At 40.8% G+C, this 19,029-nt stretch overlaps 2 protein-coding genes across 8 annotated transcripts in view; one reads left to right on the top strand and one right to left on the bottom strand.

Moving 5' to 3' along the window:
* The window catches only part of LOC133477792 (GTPase HRas), a 49,219-nt gene extending 47,470 nt beyond the window's left edge, over positions 1-1,749 (bottom strand). Inside the window, exon 1 of one of the 2 annotated variants that reach the window (XM_061772955.1) lies at positions 1,454-1,749. The gene's annotated coding sequence lies outside the window, so the exon portion shown is untranslated. The remainder of the gene's footprint in view (positions 1-1,453) is intronic. The other variant, XM_061772953.1, reaches the window with a different exon arrangement.
* A 421-nt stretch (positions 1,750-2,170) lies between these two features.
* On the top strand, positions 2,171-17,780 carry lrrc56 (leucine rich repeat containing 56). 6 transcript variants are annotated; one of them, XM_061772946.1, is made up of 13 exons: positions 2,171-2,515; positions 3,886-3,973; positions 4,376-4,436; positions 8,710-8,806; positions 8,894-8,935; positions 9,035-9,091; positions 12,344-12,512; positions 12,598-12,804; positions 12,975-13,042; positions 13,322-13,422; positions 15,373-15,575; positions 15,738-16,038; positions 17,314-17,780. In XM_061772946.1, exons 1-13 carry the CDS (start codon positions 2,357-2,359, stop codon positions 17,399-17,401), a joined length of 1,641 nt encoding a protein of 546 aa, XP_061628930.1. In that variant the 5' UTR covers positions 2,171-2,356; the 3' UTR covers positions 17,402-17,780. The 6 variants fall into 6 exon arrangements, with proteins under 6 accessions (XP_061628930.1, XP_061628929.1, XP_061628928.1 ...); XM_061772945.1 differs by having other exon boundaries at positions 9,002-9,091; XM_061772948.1 differs by adding an exon at positions 3,478-3,580 and having other exon boundaries at positions 2,377-2,515; positions 8,894-9,091.
* The last annotated feature ends 1,249 nt before the right edge of the window (positions 17,781-19,029 follow it).

The following is a 19,029-nucleotide window of genomic DNA, read 5'->3' as shown; positions in this document are numbered from 1 at the left end:
ACGTAGGATGTTGCTGTTGGTAAAAAAAATAAATAAATTGCACATTAAAACGAGATGATTTTACTGTACATTGCAATAAAAATGCCAACAATAGAAGCTTTGCTGAAAAGTTACAGTTATGCGAAAAATTCACTCCCTCCGTCTGCGACCCATCAAGTCCAGCCATTCTTTCTCAGAAGACGCGATACATTATGGTATATCACGACTCGGTGAGTAACCATCGGTTGCTCACTACGTTTTGCAATGCTTTGTGGGAAATTTTGAGTGCACTATTTAAGGCACTGAATTTGATCACTAAGCATTTGGACTACACTACAAAATGGAGAAGGGAGTAATTTTGGACACAGGCTCAGTCCATATATGGGCCTGCCCGTTCATCGGTAAAATACATCATTACGACATAATTTTAGAGCACCACCAAGTGATCAAGAGCGGGAATGTATTGGATAGTCACTGAATATAAAATATAAATATTGAAAAATATAGCAAGATGTGTCAGAAGCTGATAGGCTTAATCAGTATTCTGTCATCTACTCTTGTAGTGGTTTGGGTGAAAATTATTAATTTATTTTTTTAAACAAAAAATATAGATTGTAATACAGCAATTTAGCCACAATTGCTTTAAGACAAGATTAATCGACAATCACTTTCACACAAGCAACAGAATTCTTAACAGCTTTCAGTTCTACATCACTGCAAACTACACCCAGAATAATCATCATGTTGTTCCATGAATACTTAAGTGACAGTGTCAATCACAACTCGGCTTTGTGATCTTTATAAGGGTTTATGATTACACCCGTTATATGGAATCTCGTTGAACTGTGCAGGTGTGCCTAAGTGCCTAATGTGGTCGTAGAGTAAATGTATACTGTACAGTTCCTTCAGCCATGATTAGCCAATTACACCCTAGCAGTCAGCCCCTCCTCGGCCAACATTTTAGGGAGGCAGCATCATAACAGTCTTCAAGACTGGTAGAGGAATCCAACTTCCGCAGTGATACATTGGCAGTTTTCCCACAGTGTGACAGGGTGTCTCCCTTCGCTCTGCGTGGCCACCGTCAGCGACAACAGCACTATGGTTTATTTGATTTCTTTAACAATGCAATCAATAAAACTCCCTGTATTTGTATTACTTAGTGTTATGTTTTGGGGGCAACGGAGACATCCACTGACGTCCTCCCAAGCTGAACGATCTACTCAGGGGGTCGTCGCTGTTCTGAATGATAATTTTGCGAATTGAACATGCATTATTTATTAGGAACGCACACGCAGTCGAACTAAATCCACGCGTGTAACTGGAAAAGATGGCTGGTTGTCAATTAAAACCTCACCACTGCTAGCTAAAACGTCGTAACTGTGGGCAGCAAAAAGACAACACACGGTACAAAGGCGCACACATTATTCGTAATGAACATCTTTCGGACACTGGAATGTGTTTGCTGCATACTTACAACAAGCGGGGCTCTCTAATTAGCAATGTTTCGTCTGCCAGATGAGAGATGATTTATATATATATATATATATAAAAAAAAAAAAAAAAAAAAAAAAAAAGGTGTTCCAACTCAAGTTCCCTCTTCAATTGAAGATATCCAGTCTTCGCACCGTTTCCGGTCGTCTTCAAATAACCGAATGGTTATGCTCTACCACGAAAGGATCACTTTTCCTCTGCTAAATAGCACCGAGCGACTCGGGTGCACTCATCGGTTCGAGCGAAATGTACCCGCGTCGAACAATGTGGCTCCAGTGTGGGGAGCAGGCGAGAGGATGGGGAGTGGGGAGTGGGGTGTGCGTGAAGCCCACGCCCAGCGCGGACCCACGCAGAACCGCCCCGATGCGCACGAGCCGTCCCCGCCTGTCGAATTCAAGACCGTTGCGCGCACTTCGCGGGAACGCGCCCAACTAACAGGAAAAACAGCACACTGACTTACATTGTTTTGAGCAAATGCTCAATTCAACTTGAGAGATTTGTTGTCTTTCCATCAAAAGTAAAACTGCGTGTAGTTTTCAGTTACATACTTCACTGAAGTCAGGGATGAGCTTTTGTGCGTACAATTATTTAAAATAAAATTCAGCATGAAATTAATATGCGCTAATTAAGCTACTCTTTAAGCTCGATTTGCGTCGCCACACTTTTCCAAAGCCCCTTTCAGTGTTTCGTTTCGTAGGTGGCTTAAACTACATTTCCCATGAAGCCACCGAGGTACCTCCGCACTCGCCGTATCCAGGAAGTTGAGAGTAGTTGTCAAGTAAACATTTAACGGGACCGAGTGGTGACAAAGATGGATGAATTATCTTTTTCACAATACGAGGGGAATATTTCATATTTCCATCGTAGGTGTTATTAGCAGAGAAGAATGGATGCCGCGTGTGTAAAACGGGAGGTTCGGCCTGGTTCTGGCCGGGTCCAGGTGACTGTGATGGATGAATCAGGCCCCCTCAACCCAGCTCCTACCACCAAAGTCCGTGAGGAGGCTGACAAAACAGTGGAACTCTATCCGCTCCAGGAGAGGCTGGTAATGTCACAGAAAGCCACAAAGTTACACTCTTCATTGATAATGTAATTTCAGTGCATTTTTACAGATTAGGCTGGATACAACATGTTATGTAACGGGCTAAAAGCACTTAAATTAGGAAAATGAATTAAGTTAATTCAGTAGAGTAGTGATTAGCGCATCTGCATCACGGTGGAGAGGTTCTGCGCTTGGCTTTGGCGTTCTAAGTCGAATTTTGTTCGGGTACTCTGGCTTCTTCCCACATTCTCAAAACATAAGTCAGGTGAAGAATAATTTCCCATAGGTGTGAATGTTTTATTTATGTATTTATTTATTTTGTGTATGTGTGTTTATATGTGCCTGCGATTGACTGGTTTCCAAACCTTTATTGAGTTTAAGGCTCCCATTTCACATCAGGAAAAAAAACACATCACCAAACAAAAATGTCACAAAAAGTATGAATACTGAAATCACGATCTCCTTTCAATTTACGCACAAACTGACTGACTCAGTGTGAAATCTGGGCGTTTAAATAAACACTAAAATCATATATTCGCAGGAAGCCATGACTTAATCCGTATGAATGGCAACAGGTGGATACACAGGTTTACTGTATCTTCTGCCATCTAATGGAGGAGCATTTTATTGTTCTGCCTTTCATGATACTTTGTTGGCAGTTATGTGGACAAAGATATATTTATAAATAATGAATAATAATTTTCAGAAAATTTGGCATGGTGAACGACTGGTCAGCACCTCTGCCTCACAGTTCTGGGGACCCTGGTTCAAATCCGGCCTCCCCTGTATGGCGTTTGCATGTTCTCCCCCATGCCTGCATGAGTTTACTCCGGTTTCACGTCGCAAAAACATGCGTGGTAGATTAATTGAGGACTCCAAATTGCCCATAAGTATGAATGTGTGTTTTGTGTGCCCTGTGATTGGCTGGCGACCAGTTCAGGGTGTACTCCGCCTCTCGCCCAAAGATAGCTGGGCTAGGCGCCACCACACCTACAACCCGAGTGAGGACACGGAAAATGGATGGATGGATAATTTTCTATGGCACCCCTGATGATCTCTCACGGCACAGTGAGTCACTGCTCTAGGTTGTAGCCCCCTTCTCGCCCAGTCAGCCTTACCCGCAATAAAATTTAACAGTACAGTATTCGTATTGGTGAACGTTCACTGATATTAAGCTACTATAGAGTTATATTTGTATGGCCCACGTAGTGAATATACTGTATCTAGATCAGAAGTATGAATGTCCCCGACTATATTTTACCTATGTAGACTGTAGTTCCCTTCATTTGTGTTCCTACTGGTGGCTGCTGAAATCCTGTCTAATCAACAATACATGTTGGGAAACTGTGTTGAGTTAAGCCTGTCCTTCACAGGAATTACTGTGTGGAACAAAAGATCTGTCACGGGTGACCTCACTGGAAATCTGCGTGGATACTCAAGAAAACAGCCTGGGTAACTTTGGTGAGCTGCATATCAGACATCTGTAATCTTTAGAGACTTCATTGTTCTTTCAGGAAACTATTCTGAGTACTATTACACAGTAGCAGTACTGTATGTATCTATCTGTGTATGTGTTTTTTTTTTTTTAATTTAGTCTTCCTTGTGTGGATAACCATTTCATTCCTTGTGAAGACTTACGGAAAAGTTTGACCTCTGTCATTGTCAAATATTCAACTCTAAAAGTAACACTATTTTCATATCCACCGTAACATGAAGCATATTATTGACAGTTTAGACACTTTAGATTCAGTGAGAAGAAAAAGCGGTGCACCTGGCTTGGTTTGGAATTAAACTGGGGGCATTGTGAGACTACTTAAAATGGTCATCGTATTTGTCATTAAAATAGCTGATGTCATCCTGTAGGTTCTTACTTGCCCAGGCTGGTGCTGCTCAGAATGAACAACAGTGTACTCACATCTGTACGGTGAGTAAAAATGACACAATACAAGACATTAACTGAGTCTTCATGTTTTCAACCTGGTTTGTCGTTCACATGCATCTTTTGATCTCAGCTTCTAGAGTTTAACGAGCTTAATTTTCTCTGCTGCTTGTCCTCAATACATTTACTGTACGTAAAATAAGTAATAAAAAAGGAGCAATCATGACCAGGGTTTAGAAGTGTTCCAAAGTGTATAGATAATGGAAAATGTGTTACTAAGGCGTGGTAGACACATGAATACGTTTCCAATTATAAAAAGATTATCTTTGACAGACCCCACAACTGAAGATAAAAAATCTGGCATTTAAAAGTTTTGGTCATATTGTGAGGTGGTGTGCTCCGATATTCTCAACACAGAATAACACACATAAAGATTCATTGTCGATCTCGAAATCTTGTGTGATCACACGTGATCTCGCAAAACAGAAAAGAAGAAACACATCCAGATATGCGTCGATGTTTCCCAAATGTTCCCCAGTTGCTGGAGCTGGGAGCCTTGTAAAATGACGTTGTCCTCAAAAAACGACTTGCTTTGGAAAATATTTCTTGCTTCTCTGGAGAACCCACTTTTATACAAAAAAATGACATCGGGTAAGACATGCTTGTTTGATTTGCGGTCTTTTCCTTTTGTTGAGTCAGGGTGCTTCTTGATTGGCTATATTCTGTTCCACGCCACAATTCACCACGTCATGACTCGGGAGAAGTCGGCGTTCCCCCACAAACATGAAGACCTATCGTAGTAAATACTCAACACATTCATTATTTAAGATTGTCAGACGCAACCTGTTTCAGACCCTAAAATCGGGACGAATACACTCTTAACACATCACACCTAAGAACAATCTCATAGGATAACCTTGTAAGATTTAGGATTGTCTGGTGGTTGACGGCCTTGGTCGGGACGGGGCAAAATTGGCACAAAAACAGGCCGATTGTCTTTATATGTGTACCGCCGGGCCTAATGTAAAAGGTTTTTCCGGTGCAGATTTCTAGTTTTGGCAAAGTTATAGGTGAAGTATACCTATGATGAAAATTACAGGCCTCTGTCATCTTTTTAAGTGGCAGAACATGAACAATTGGTGGTCTACCTATCTATCTATCTACCTATCTATCTATCTACAACCCCAATTCCAAAGAAGTTGGGATGTTGTGTTAAACATAAATAAAAACAGAATATTATGATTTGCAAATCATGTTCAACCTATATTTAATTGAATACACTCCAAAGAAAAGATATTTAATGTTCAAACTGATAAACTTTATTGTTTTTAGCAAATAATCATTAACTTGGAATTTTATGGCTGTAATACCTTCCAAAAAAGCTGGGACAGGTGGCAAAAAAGACTGAGAAAGTTGAGGAATGTATTTTTCTTTTACAGTATTTTTACTGTGTTACATCACCTTTTCTTTTAACAACATTCAATAAACGTTTGGGAACTGAGGACACTAATTGTTGAAGCTTTGTAGGTGGAATTCTTTCCCATTCTTGCTTGATGTACAGCTTCAGCTGTTCAACAGTCCGGGGTATCCATTGTCGTATTTTACGCTTCATAATGCACCACACATTTTCAATGGAAGAAAGGTCTGGACTGAGCTCGGGCCCAGAGAAGCCGGTGGCGTTTCTGGGTGTTGTTGATAAATGGCTTTTCCTTTGCATAGTAGAGTTTCAAGTTGCACTTACGGATGTAGCGCCAAACTGTATTTACTGACGCTGGTTTTCTGAAGTGTTCCTGAGCCCATGTGGTGATATCCTTTACATATTGATGTCGGTTTTTGATGCAGTGCCGTTGGTTTTCGGCCTTGCCGCTTACATGCACTGATTTCTCCAGATTCTCTGAACCTTTTGATGATATTATGGACCGTAGACGATGAAATCCCTAAATTCCTTGCAATTGTACGTTGAGGAACATTGTCCTTAAACTGTTCGACTATTTTCTCACGCGCTTGTTCACAAAGAGGTGAACCTCGCTCCATCTTTGCTTGTGAATGACTGAGCAATTCAGGGAAGCTCCTTTTATACCTAATCATGGTACCCACCTGTTCCCAATTAGCCTGTTAACCTGTGGGATGTTCCAAACAGGTGTTTGATGAGCATTCCTCAACTTTCTCAGTCTTTTTTGCCACCTGTCCCAGCTTTTTTGGAACGTGTTGCAGCCATAAAATTCCAAGTTAATGACTATTTGCTGCAAACAATAAAGTTTATCAGTTTGAATATAAAATATATTGTATTTGTAGTGTATTCAATTAAATATAGGTTGAACATGATTTGTTTTTATTTGTTTAACACAACATCCCAACTTCATTGGAATTGGGGTTCTATCTATCTATCTATCTATCTATCTATCTATCTATCTATCTATCTATCTATCTATCTATCTATCTATCTATCTATCTATCTATCTATCATTGGTGTAACAATTAATTCATTATATCGATGTATCGAGTTATATTCCCACGATCCACCTGGCTCGATCTGTGCCCGGCAAGTTAGCCTTCTGGACATAAATGTCCATCCATCCATCCATTTTCTGAACCGCTTTTCCTCACTAGGGTCACGGGCGTGCTGGAGCCTATCCCAGCTATCATCGGGCAGGAGGCGGGGTACACCCTGAACTGGTTGCCAGCCAATCGCAGGGCACACATAAACAAACAACCATTCGCACACACATTCACACCTACGGGCAATTTAGAGTTTTCAATTAACCTACTTTGCATGTTTTTGGGATGTGGGAGGAAACCGGAGTGCCCGGAGAAAACCCACGCAGGCACGGGGAGAACATGCAAACTCCACACAGGCGGGGCCGGGGATTGAACCCAGATCCTCAGAACTGTGAGGCTGACGCTCTAACCAGTCGGCCACCGTGCTGCCGGACATAAATGTATTGATTTAAAACGTAATCAATCGATTGTATCGATACTAGGAAATAATGCACTGGATTTAAGCGCGGCAGGCTTTATGTGGAGGTGTGTAAGTGTTGTATTTCTAAGAAAAATGCTTCTAATTCCTTTTCACTTGATTTTTCAGTTAGCACACGGCTGTTACAACTGTCAGGGCTAATTTCTTTGCCTCTTTTCTTCTTCATTTCCTCTTCTACGCCCCACATCTAGTCACTCCTTTCCATAGTGTCCCTAGTGGTTGGATGAAACACCATGGTATGTGTGTGTGTGTGTTGTTTTCTTAAGCACATTTTTTTTAAAGTTGAAGTGGATGGCAGCAGTGGTGTCACTTGGCCATTTTAAACAAATATTGCTCTCCCCAAACCCCCCACCTCCCGGCAACAATTACGTTTTGGGGGAAAACCACCCCTTCGACCAAATTTTTTTGGGGGGGGGGCTAGGCCACCACAAATCTCAAAACCTAGCAACGCCCCTGCGTGGCGGATTGGTGGTGGCAGATGAGAAGGAAAGGATGAGAAATTATTAAGGACGCATGTGTGTGACTTGCAGCAAATCGTCATGCACTTTAAAGCCTTTCAAGCTGGTTATCTTAGCGTAGCTTGCTAGCCACTAACAACGACAGCCCCCTCAAGGGGAACCTCAGGTGAACAAGAAGAGAACCTGTGACAATGTCAACTACTAGATGCTCTTTGAGGCACATATTTGTGCTAGAAAGAGCAGGTTTGTTCATTTGTTTAGCTCTCTATGTATTATAAACACCATTCCTCTCAGATTTTCCTCATGCAATTTAGAGTCTTCAATTAACCTACCATGCATGTTTTATTGGAGTACCCGGAGAAAACTCAGGGAGGCACGGCTAGAGCAAGCTCCATACAGGCGAAGCCAGATTTGAACCCGGGTCCTCAGAACTGTGAGGCAGATGTGCTAAGCAATCGTCCATCGTGCCGCCCTTTCAATAATAACCCTTATTAATAAATTGATTTTGTATCGCTTTTGAGTTCCGAGTTTTCTGCTCCCCTCTTACTGTAGGAACAAAACATGAATGTTGCTTTTAAAATTGCTTAAGGTATCTTAAAAAAAAAAAAAAAAAGCCTCCAGGAGAGGCATTTTATACTAAGGCTGTTTAGCTAAGTGATTGTCATTTGTATAGCATGGCGTTTCACAGATGTTTACGAGGGATATGTTGAAAAGTAGCAGAAAGTAAGGTTTAAGCATAGAACCTTGTAAAACGGGACTAACAACTGTTAATATTTACAAAGAGAAACTAAGTACAAAATAAGGGTTCGATCTCAGTACATTATGGATAACTGCAAAAGTAAGATGTCAAATAGCTTGATTCGTGCTGTTTTGTTTTTCATAGAGACCTGGGAATCACCCTATCCCACCTGCAGGTTCTTTGGATGTCTTGCTGCAGCCTACAAGACTTGGATGGCATTTCGACTCTCTCTTCTCTCAGGGTAAAGTTCATAAATCAGAGATTAATGTCAGATATTAAATGTGTCTATTAAATCCAACATTGAAGTGTTTTTTGTTCTTCTTTTAAGGAATTGTACTTGGCCTTTAACAAAGTGACAGACTTGAGTCAGGTTGGCATGCTGGAGAACCTACAAGTGTTAGATCTTAAAGGAAATAATGTCGATGACCTTGTCCAGGTTCAATATCTTGGGTTGTGTGGCAAACTACAGACCCTCACCTTGGAAGGAAACCCTGTGTGTCTGCGGCCAAACCCCACTACCACACAAGTAGGTCAATGTGTTTTTATACTACATGTCAGTGATTCTCAATGTGCGTTACGTGTACCACTACTGGTATGCTAGCTTCTTCGAGTGGTACACAAAATAATCACTGAATTAAATACAAATAAAATAAAAACAAACAGAATGAAGCTCGTAGCTATATGCATACCCGCCTGTTTAAACTTTTTTTTAATCCAGTATTGTTTTTTTTTTTTTTTTTTAACTTTTCAATTGCAGTACAGTTCTGTTGTATATAACTTTTAAGTACAATAAATTAGCATTTAATATCCATCCATCCATTTTCTGAGCCGCTTCTCCTCACTAGGGTCGCGGACGTGCTGGAGCCTATCCCAGCTGTCATCGGGCAGGAGGCGGGGTACACCCTGAACTGGTTGCCAGCCAATCGCAGGGCACATAGAAACAAACAACCATTCGCACTCACAGTCATGCCTACGGGCAATTTAGAGTCTCCAATTAATGCATGTTTTTGGGATGTGGGAGGAAACCGGAGTGCCCGGAGAAAACCCACGCAGGCACGGGGAGAACATGCAAACTCCACACAGGCGGGGCCGGGGATTGAACCCAGGTCCTAAGAACTGTGAGGCTGACGCTCTAACCAGTCGCCCACCGTGCCGCGCATTTAATATTCAACAATTATTTGTTTTTAAACATTTATACAGGTACACATTTTACAATTTGTAAAACATTTATACAGGTACAATTTTATTTAATGTTAATACTGTGCATAATGTTACAGTGGCTTAATTCATAATAAATATAATTTTTGGTAGGGCTCGGACTCGCCCTCCAAATCCCGATTCGCTATTTGTTTTGACAGAAACGAATGACTAACGAATCAGAATCGAATCAGTACTCCATGTACTATTCCAAAATAATAGTCCAGCAAATGGAAAATTGTATTTGATAATTTCGGACCAGCTGCCTCCTTTCTCGCCACCTTGGCAAGGGCTCCTTTTTGGCTTCGGTTGTGGCACTGCCATGAATATCCACGCAGCTCCACGGGTTAGGCTAAAGATTGACAGTGACTCGAGATATGATATTTACAAAATATTTTACTGTGAACAAAAAGTTTCGCAACAGGCAGTGGAAGACAAAACAGGTCCATCCATCCATCCATCCATTTTCTGAGCCGCTTCTCCTCACTAGGGTCGCAGGCGTGCAGGAGCCTATCCCAGCTATCATCGGGCAGGAGGCGGGGTACACTTCGAACTGGTTGCCAGCCAATCGCAGGGCACATACAAACAAACAACCATTCGCACTCACATTCACACCTACGGGCAATTTAGAGTTGTCAATTAACCTACCATGCATGTTTTTGGGATGTGGGAGGAAACCGGAGTGCCCGGAGAAAACCCATGCAGGCACGGGGAGAACATGCAAACTCCACACAGGCGGGGCCTGGGATTGAACCCGGTCCTCAGAACTGTGAGGCAGACGATCTAACCAGTCGTCCACCATGCCGCCACAAAACAGGTCAATTACTTAAAGAAGAAAAAAGGCTTGACTTATATTTGATCATTTGTTTGACTAGAGGGGCCAGCAGTCAGCTCTTAAAGTGAGGACTCCTAACACTCTTTCCCTGGGAAAACCACTTCATTTTGAGCATTAACATAACCATATGATTGACATACATTTATAAACGATTGCATAAGTGTACCACCACCATATAAAAGTATTGTTTATGATTATTAACACTATTTTGCTAAACAAACAAGCAGCAAGCAAAACAAACCAATTTACCTATTTAAAATCATAGTCCCAAATAAAACATGGATAAATCATTAGTACTGCAATTAATGCGTTTTATTTTTATGATAGTTTTTTTATTTTTCCCCCCGCTATGCAATCCTCTTTGAAGGAGTCTCAGGGTTGAGACTCGGGTTACATTAAAGATGGATAGTTACAGTAGATAATTATAAAGTTATTAAAACCTTTGCACATGACTCAGTTTTGTAATAACGACTGAAATGAAAACGACAGACAAATTAAGCAGGCAATCTTTGCATTAGCATTATAGCACTACCGCAACACACACGCACTCGTAATTTTGAGACGCTCATACGTGACGTCTCTCGAGAAACCGCTTTTGGGTTTATTCCCGTGACAAATGTAGCAGCACTGATAATGTTGCGTGTAAAAAGAAAAGCTGCGGTTGACTCTTACCGGACTTTACAAGGTGGGTGCTGACTAGCTAGCTTGCTCACCAGTAGTCTAGATGTGTTGAGGGCTCACACTTGTCATTTAAAATGAATAAGTAGCGGGCCAGCGTCAATTTCGGTACGTGGTGGCGACTGACCACAACCGCGTACTTGCCCGTCTGTGGTATGTACTGTATATATTGTATATATGGTGCGCAGCTACGCAGCGGTGCTGTGGAAAATAACGCGTTTTGAATTGAAAGAAATAGTCAATTATGTTGCAACAGACAGCCAATCATATTGCAGCGGGTCGCTTTGAACTCAAATGCAATTCGAAACAACGCTCTCTCTCGCTCTCTCTCTCTCTCTCTCTCTCTCTCTCTCTCTCTCTCTCTCTCTCTCTCTCTCGCTCAGAGCGTGCAGGAGTCGACTGCGGTGGAAAAAAAGGCAACTTTCAACCATTAAAACATGGACTGCGACAAGATCAAAATTTTAAATTTCTAACCACAAGCTAAAAAAAGGTTGCAAATGTGATCAATTTGGTCGCAATCTCGAGCTCTGCATTGTTAATACAAATCAAGTTAATTGAAATACTATAATGGTGGCTTTCGAATCTGTATAATTGCCCAGTTAGTGTAACTGCATATTTTGCATATGGCAGAGCCATGGTTTCCGTCTTCTGCTGATTTATAACAGCGTGGAAAGTTTTTGGGCCACTGCAAGGTTCACTAGCAGAGAACTAATTAGGAAACTAGGGCAATGAAGGGAAAGGCTCAGCTGAATATGTATTAGGCTCGCGCTTTGTAGGAACTGAGGGGTTTCTTGGGTTGGCCAAACCCTTTCCAACGCACAAGGACGCGCAACCGCTCACTTCCTCTCTCCAAACCGTCACACTTTCTCATCTCATTTTCCCTTTGCTAGTTATTCTTTTTCTGCACGACATCTCTGTAGTTTGGTAGAAGATGAGAAATGTTGAGTTCAAACTTGAGCAGGTTTGATATTATCCATTTAAATCAACTCTGTAGTAACTTCAATTCTAAACCTTAAAATAGCAGTCACGTGAATTTATTTTGAAACTTTCCTTTGCTCATCCCACCAGATTGACTATAGTTATTGTGACGTAGTGAAGGAGTTGGTTCCACAGCTGCGTTACCTTGACAATGCAAGAGTGGAGGATGGCAGGTTGGGCTCGAGCAGCACCATGTGGGAAGACTGGGCTATTCTCCGAAACTGCCTAAGGGACTTCTCTCCAGCACCGACTAAAGACCGTATGCATTTGTTTTTAGTTTTTATTGTGGACTCACTTGTTATTTAAAGGTGATTTCAATGACATGTTTATTGTTGTTTGTGTAGAAGCGGAGGCAAACTGTGCATATAGCTGGCCCAACTCAGCCAGGCATCCTGCCTCCAGCTTCCAGCCCCTGTCATCGGCAAGCACAACTGGCTCCAGACCTGTATCGGCAACCTCATCTGGGTTTCTTTGCTCCCCAGTGTCCACACCTTGTTCTGTGGATTCAGACTTAGCTGAAGTCGAAGAAGACAGCAGCGTCTTGACGCATGGTTACATATTCTGATGGTTCACACGAATGTTCACCTACTATAGTCTTGGCTTGTTCTGTTATGAACGTATTTGCTTCTGGGTCCCGTTTTAGTATTGGCCTATGATGACAAACAACGCAAAAACCAGGACTTATTGAAAAAACTGTATTCTGTTGATATACTGTATGCAGGAGCTGGCAAGATTCTGTTCTGTGGAAACCCTGTCAGGGCTATACGAGCAAGGCGTGAAAAGTTGAGGGTAGGTGGCCTGTCATAATAGAGATAAAGTTTAGTTTCACTTTGTTGTGAAAGTACATTTTGCTATGAGATCCAGTGGAGCTACAACTTCCATATTTTGGTTGCTGCGTTTGGCAGTATTAATTGAGCATTATTTTTAAGGGGATACATTTACCTACCTTGGATTGGCAATCATGAAGTTTTTGTTAGATATCTAATTTTATTTTTCCCTTTACTTACCCCGCTGTGTTAGTATAATGAATTGACTCTCTGTATTCTATATGTATTTGTTTTTTCACAGACTGCACCCTGTATGTCGACCTTTATCCCTCAAGACACTGATACGAAAGAGAGTGGTGATGTGCTTGCTGAAGTTAGAGCTTGGAGGGAGAAACACAGCAGGTATACAACTCACTCTTTATTAGATTAAAAAAAAAATAATTTAACACCTGACTGTAAATTACAGAAAATTTAAAAGGCGTACAAATATAATTCTGGTAAATTGGACATAGGTACAGTTTTCATGAATTAATTAATAATTCTTCAATCCACCAGGGGCAGTATCTCAGTTTGTAAAGACTTGGTCTTTGGAGTAGGAGGATGGGGTTCAAGTCCCACTGTGGACAAAAATATAATAATGGCAACTAGTTTGAGGGATGGTATTCTGCTTTCTGGCTACTGTTGAAGTGCCCTTGAGCAAGGCATTGTCACTGCCAGCTCAAGTGGTGCAGCACTCTTTGTGAACCTTTTCACGCTGAATCTCTTGCATGCTTGCATGTGTGTGATATGGTTCTGTGTGTGGTGTGCACCACAAAGTAACATTGGAGTGTGAGTTGAATTTCCCCATGTGGGATATGAATAAGTATAATAAATTTAAATCAATTGATCATTAGGAGGTTTCAACTAGAGTCTGCCTCACAACTGAGTGGTTTTGGATTCAAATATCGTCACCGTCCTTTCTGTGTGAAGTTTGCATGTTCCTCTATTGCTTGCGTAGGTTTTCTTTGGGTACTCAGTAGTGGTGTCACACTTACCGATAATTGATTAATCAAGACCTAATTAATCTTCAAATTAATCAACAACTCTTTTGATAATTGATTAATCATCCAGAGCCATTGTTTAACTTAAAATTGACCAAATCTGATTTCAGCATCTCAACAGTAAATATTTTCTGATTTCTGTAGTCCTTCATGAAACAGAATCATTTTTCCCCATTTTATGACATGTTGGGGACCTAACCAGTAACTGAATCCTAATCAATTCATAGAAACAATAATCATCAGTTTAATCTTTTACAAAAATAATTGTTATTTGCAGTCGTAGTATGAATAACCTGTAATTGACATGTCGTTGAACCTGAAGAAGCTTCAGAAGTGTATATCGCACTCGTAGCCCTTCGAATTAATCAGTACCAAAGTAGCTCAGTTCCAATAAGGTTGGTGACTGCAACATCACTCCCTCGTGTGATATTGCTTCATTGATTTTGTTTAATCATTAAATGATACCAAATTAACAACAATCATTTAATTTACAGTTATCAGGTACAAATTTATTCTGCAGTAAACTTTAATGCAAATACATTTGTATACAATTAATCAATGGAATGATACAATAATCGATTCTAAATATATTCGATAGCGACAGCCCTAATACTCAAGCTTCTTCCCACATTCCCAAAACATGCATGCTAGATTAATTTAGGACTCCAAATCATCTATAGTTGTAAATGTGAGTTTGAATGATTGTAATTTGTGCCTTTGCAATTGACTTGCGACTCTTGAACAGTCCAGTACTGTATATATGCCACCTTTCGCCCAATGTCAGCTGGGATAGGCACCGGTTTCCCATGACCCTAATGAGAACAAACCTTATATAAAATGGCCGGGTTCAGCTAGAGTTGGCCCGTCTGCCTCACAGTTGACATGCTTTGGGTTCTAACCTAGGCTCAGGCTCTCCTGTGTGGAGTTTGCATGTTCTCCCCATGCTTGTGTGAGTTTTCTCTGGGTAGACCCCTTTGTAATCGCTACAATATTATTTTTTTACCAATTTTTACAAGTGTATGCTTCCAAATTTGCAGTTTAGGGAAAGCCCACAGTGGACAGAGCAAGGTCCAAGAAGGCATGGTTGGACAAGTATGGTGTGGAAGAACTTAACTCATCCACTACCATTGGGATGAACTAGAACAGAGATTGTGTTCCAGGCCCCCTCATCCAACTATTTGCACTTCCTCTAGGTGTACCTATACTTTCATCACTGTAATGTTATCCAACTTTGTGCATATCAAGGTAATTTAAAGGTGATCAGTTTTAACTGACTTCATCTGCACGTACATGACTCACACATTTCTTCCAGGCGTCTCCAAGCAATACAAAGAGAAAGATTATCGCAGCTACTGGTTGTTCGGCAAGGCAACGACAATGAAGAGGCCGATGATGATGAGGAGGAAGTGGAAGGATTTGATGGTATTAGCAGCAACAGTTGTGCTGAAGAGCATTGTGTGGATAGCCTAGACACAAGCCCATCAAAATCATCATATTTCAAGTCTGTTTGCACAGGTAAAAACTCTCTGAACTTACTGGATCTTTTTTTTTTTAAATAAAAGTATGTCAAAAGTATGTCACATCGGGGGAAGGCAGAACTTTATGCGATGCCAAGCTATAAAAGATGACTTACTGAGAGTACCTAAATTTGCCTGCTTTCTGACATATCACTTTCAGATGAGTTTAAATCCAAGTCAGCTGATGTGGCTCAACTTTTCTGTGACATCACACATTCGCCTTGTCCTCCTCTAAATTCCAAATCAGCCTCTGTGAGGAAGAAGCCCATAGGAATCCGTGCACGTAGGATTCAATTCAACCTGGCCAATTCAGAACACAAGCTTCATTCCTGCAGTGAGGGGCACAAAGTTGTGACGGCCACAATTACTGCACCGACAGACCTGCCTTTTGAGCAGCAGGTGACAAGGACAAATACATTTCGTCCATCATCGCCGACAGGAGGACGGCTCAACAATTCATGGTAAAACTTTAAATTCCATTGTAAAAAGTATTTAGTCTTTTTTCACAAGGTAGTTTTTTTTTTTATTTTATTTTTTTACTTGGAGTTATAAATTGCAAATAAGGAAAATTTGGACTTAATTGTCATCCTCACAAAGATAGGAGACATGTATATAAGATTTGGTTACAATTATCATATTAATGATATATGTTAAAGTTAATTCTTCATACTTCATACAAAAATCAAGAACCATATAGAATTTTACCTGAATTTAATGTGACTACACATTATATATTTTTCAACTGTACTGTACTGTCAATACACCTATGTTCCAATGTCAGGTTTTGTGTAAAAAAATGCGACAAGGATGAATATTTCAATTCTTTTTTTAATCATTGATCTGACCTACAACCTGTACAACTGAAAAAAAAGTGACAATTTTCATGTTGATTAATTCTGAACAGCGGCACGTTGGCCGACTGGTTAGAGCGTCAGTTCTGAGGACCGGGGTTCAATCCCCGGCCCCGCCTATGTGGAGTTTGCATGTTCTCCCCGTGCCTGCGTAGGTTTTCTCCGGGCACTTCGGTTTCCTCCCACATCCCAAAAACATGCATGGTAGGTTGATTGAAGACTCTAAATTGCCCGTAGGCATGACTGTGAGTGCGAATGGTTTGTATGTGCCCTGCGATTGGCTGGCAGCCAGTTCAGGGTGTACCCCGCCTCCTGCCCGATGATAGCTGGGATAGGCTCCAGCACGCCCGCGACCCTAGTGAGAAGCGGCTCAGAAAATGGATGGATGGATGGAAAATTCTGAACACAGCCACATCCCCAGGTGAGAGGGTGTGTACACTTGTGCAACCACATTAGCTCAGTTGTATATTTTTACTTACCTTCTCAAAATCATTTGATTTTGTTTGTTTTTTTCAAATTTGAATTGTACAGGTTAGGTCAGATTCATGATGGAAAAATTATATCACAAAACCTGGCATATGGACAGGTGTAGACTTTTTATTTCCATTGGGATGTATAATTGTACTCTCCCATTCTCCCATTTGTAAAATGGAATGAACACTACTTGTTTTAGGGACACTTCCTTGAATTAGTTCAAAACCATTCACATCAATTACTAGATGCAAACAGAAAATAAATAATCCAAAACTGGTCCATCACAATATAATTTGATGAAATGACTGCTTGCTGCTATCTGAAACATGAATGGCAATGGAAATGAACAAAAAGGGTTGCAAAGTTTTTTGCCCATGAAATTTAATTAGATTAAATCCCTCTGTCTTTCAGTATAGAGATGGACTTGTGCAGCCTGGCAACAAAAGTGAACTGTCAAAGCTCCTGGACAGAGCGGCGGCTTCAAGTCTCTTCAGAGTGAGCACACATTAAGACTGACACCAGAATTAACCAAGTCCAGACTGGAGATGTTATTCATATGCTTTGTTGAAACCTCTTCCTCAAAGGTGACAATACTCATTCAACACTTGAGGCCCTCCCACAAAGGTGTAAAAACAAAGACAAATCACTTGACAAATAACTGTCATTGTGTCTTACCCTGACATGTTACTGTTACATCTCTTAACATGACCTTTTAATAGAAAGCATAACTGAAAAAAGTGCTGTGCAGAAATGATAAAACAGCAGGGTTTTTGTTTTTTTCAATTTTGTTTTGAGGATGATTTTTGCATATTTTTCTTGAAAGATATTTTTATGCTACTTATGTTGTACATTATACGAATAAAAAAAATTTGATTGCATTTGAGCAAAAGTTTAAGGTTAAAAAACAGTTGGTTTGAATGGTCTTTCTACGCTGTACGGATTGGTGACACATGTTGTTATAGCCTTATGAGCCACTTGAGGGCACTATGCCTAAACACTACATTGCAGCAGGCTTGAAGAGAGAACAAGGAGGCTGGAGTAGAGCAAGTTTAGCTTATTAATGCTGCAGATAGCTGGAATACCTTTATGGCTAAATGGCAGTATGAACGTATACCAAGCCAAGCTCATGGGGAAGATGTTAACCTTGGTCAGTGAAACAGGAGTAATTTAAGTCTCACTTCATGGTTTGCTGTCATAGTGTGCCCACCTGAGAGAGCTATCAGAGATGATCAAGTTATGTAAATGCTACAAATTAAAAATGCTGTTTTTGGGGCCCCTGTCAGTACGGTGCCCCTTGGTCCACCAAGAGGTACGTATATCTTAAGGTAAAAAGATTATAGATACTGTAATCTAAGACCCCCATTCAGACGTTGAACTGTCAGTGGTTTGTTTGTGTTGCTTGTTAGTGCCTGGGTCGAAAGCCAAGTGTGTGTAATATGTATTAGTGCCATCCAAAAGCATTTGCTCCCTTATAAAATTACCAGTCTTATTTTTTTGCATAGTTTCCCCCCGTTAATGTTTAAGATGATCAAACAAAAGTAAATATCAAACAAGATAAACTGACATAAAATGTGTTTTTTAAATGGTGATTTTATTTACCAAGGGGGAAAAAATAGCCAAGGCTATCTGGCCCTGTGTGAAAAAGTAATTGCCCCCTTAACCTAATAACTAGTTGGACTACCCTCAGCAGCAACATCTGAAATCAAGCATTTTCTTTCAACTGGCAATGAGTCTTTAACATCTCTACAGATATATTTTGGCCCACTCTTCCTTGCAGAATTGTTTCAATTCAGCAACACTGCGGGGTTGTCGAGCATGAACGGCCTTTTTAAGGTCATGCCACAGCACTTCAATCAGATTCAAGTCTGGACTTTGACTCGGCCACTCCAAAACCTTCATTTTATCTTTTTTGTAAGCTATTAAGAAGTTGACTTGTTGGTGTGTTTTGGCTCATTGCCCTGCTGCAAAACCCAACTGTGTTGCAGTCACAAACTGATGGCCGAATATTCTCCTTCAGGATTTGCAATTGCAGTAAATCGTCCAGGTCCTAAATGTGCAAGCAGCCCCATACCATCAGAATACCATCACCATGTTTGACTGCTGGTATTATTCTTTTTCTGAAATGGT

The sequence above is a fragment of the Phyllopteryx taeniolatus genome, chromosome 5 (genome assembly GCF_024500385.1).
Source record: "Phyllopteryx taeniolatus isolate TA_2022b chromosome 5, UOR_Ptae_1.2, whole genome shotgun sequence".
Lineage (NCBI taxonomy): Eukaryota > Metazoa > Chordata > Actinopteri > Syngnathiformes > Syngnathidae > Phyllopteryx > Phyllopteryx taeniolatus.
This window is presented reverse-complemented; position numbering and strand designations above follow the sequence as displayed.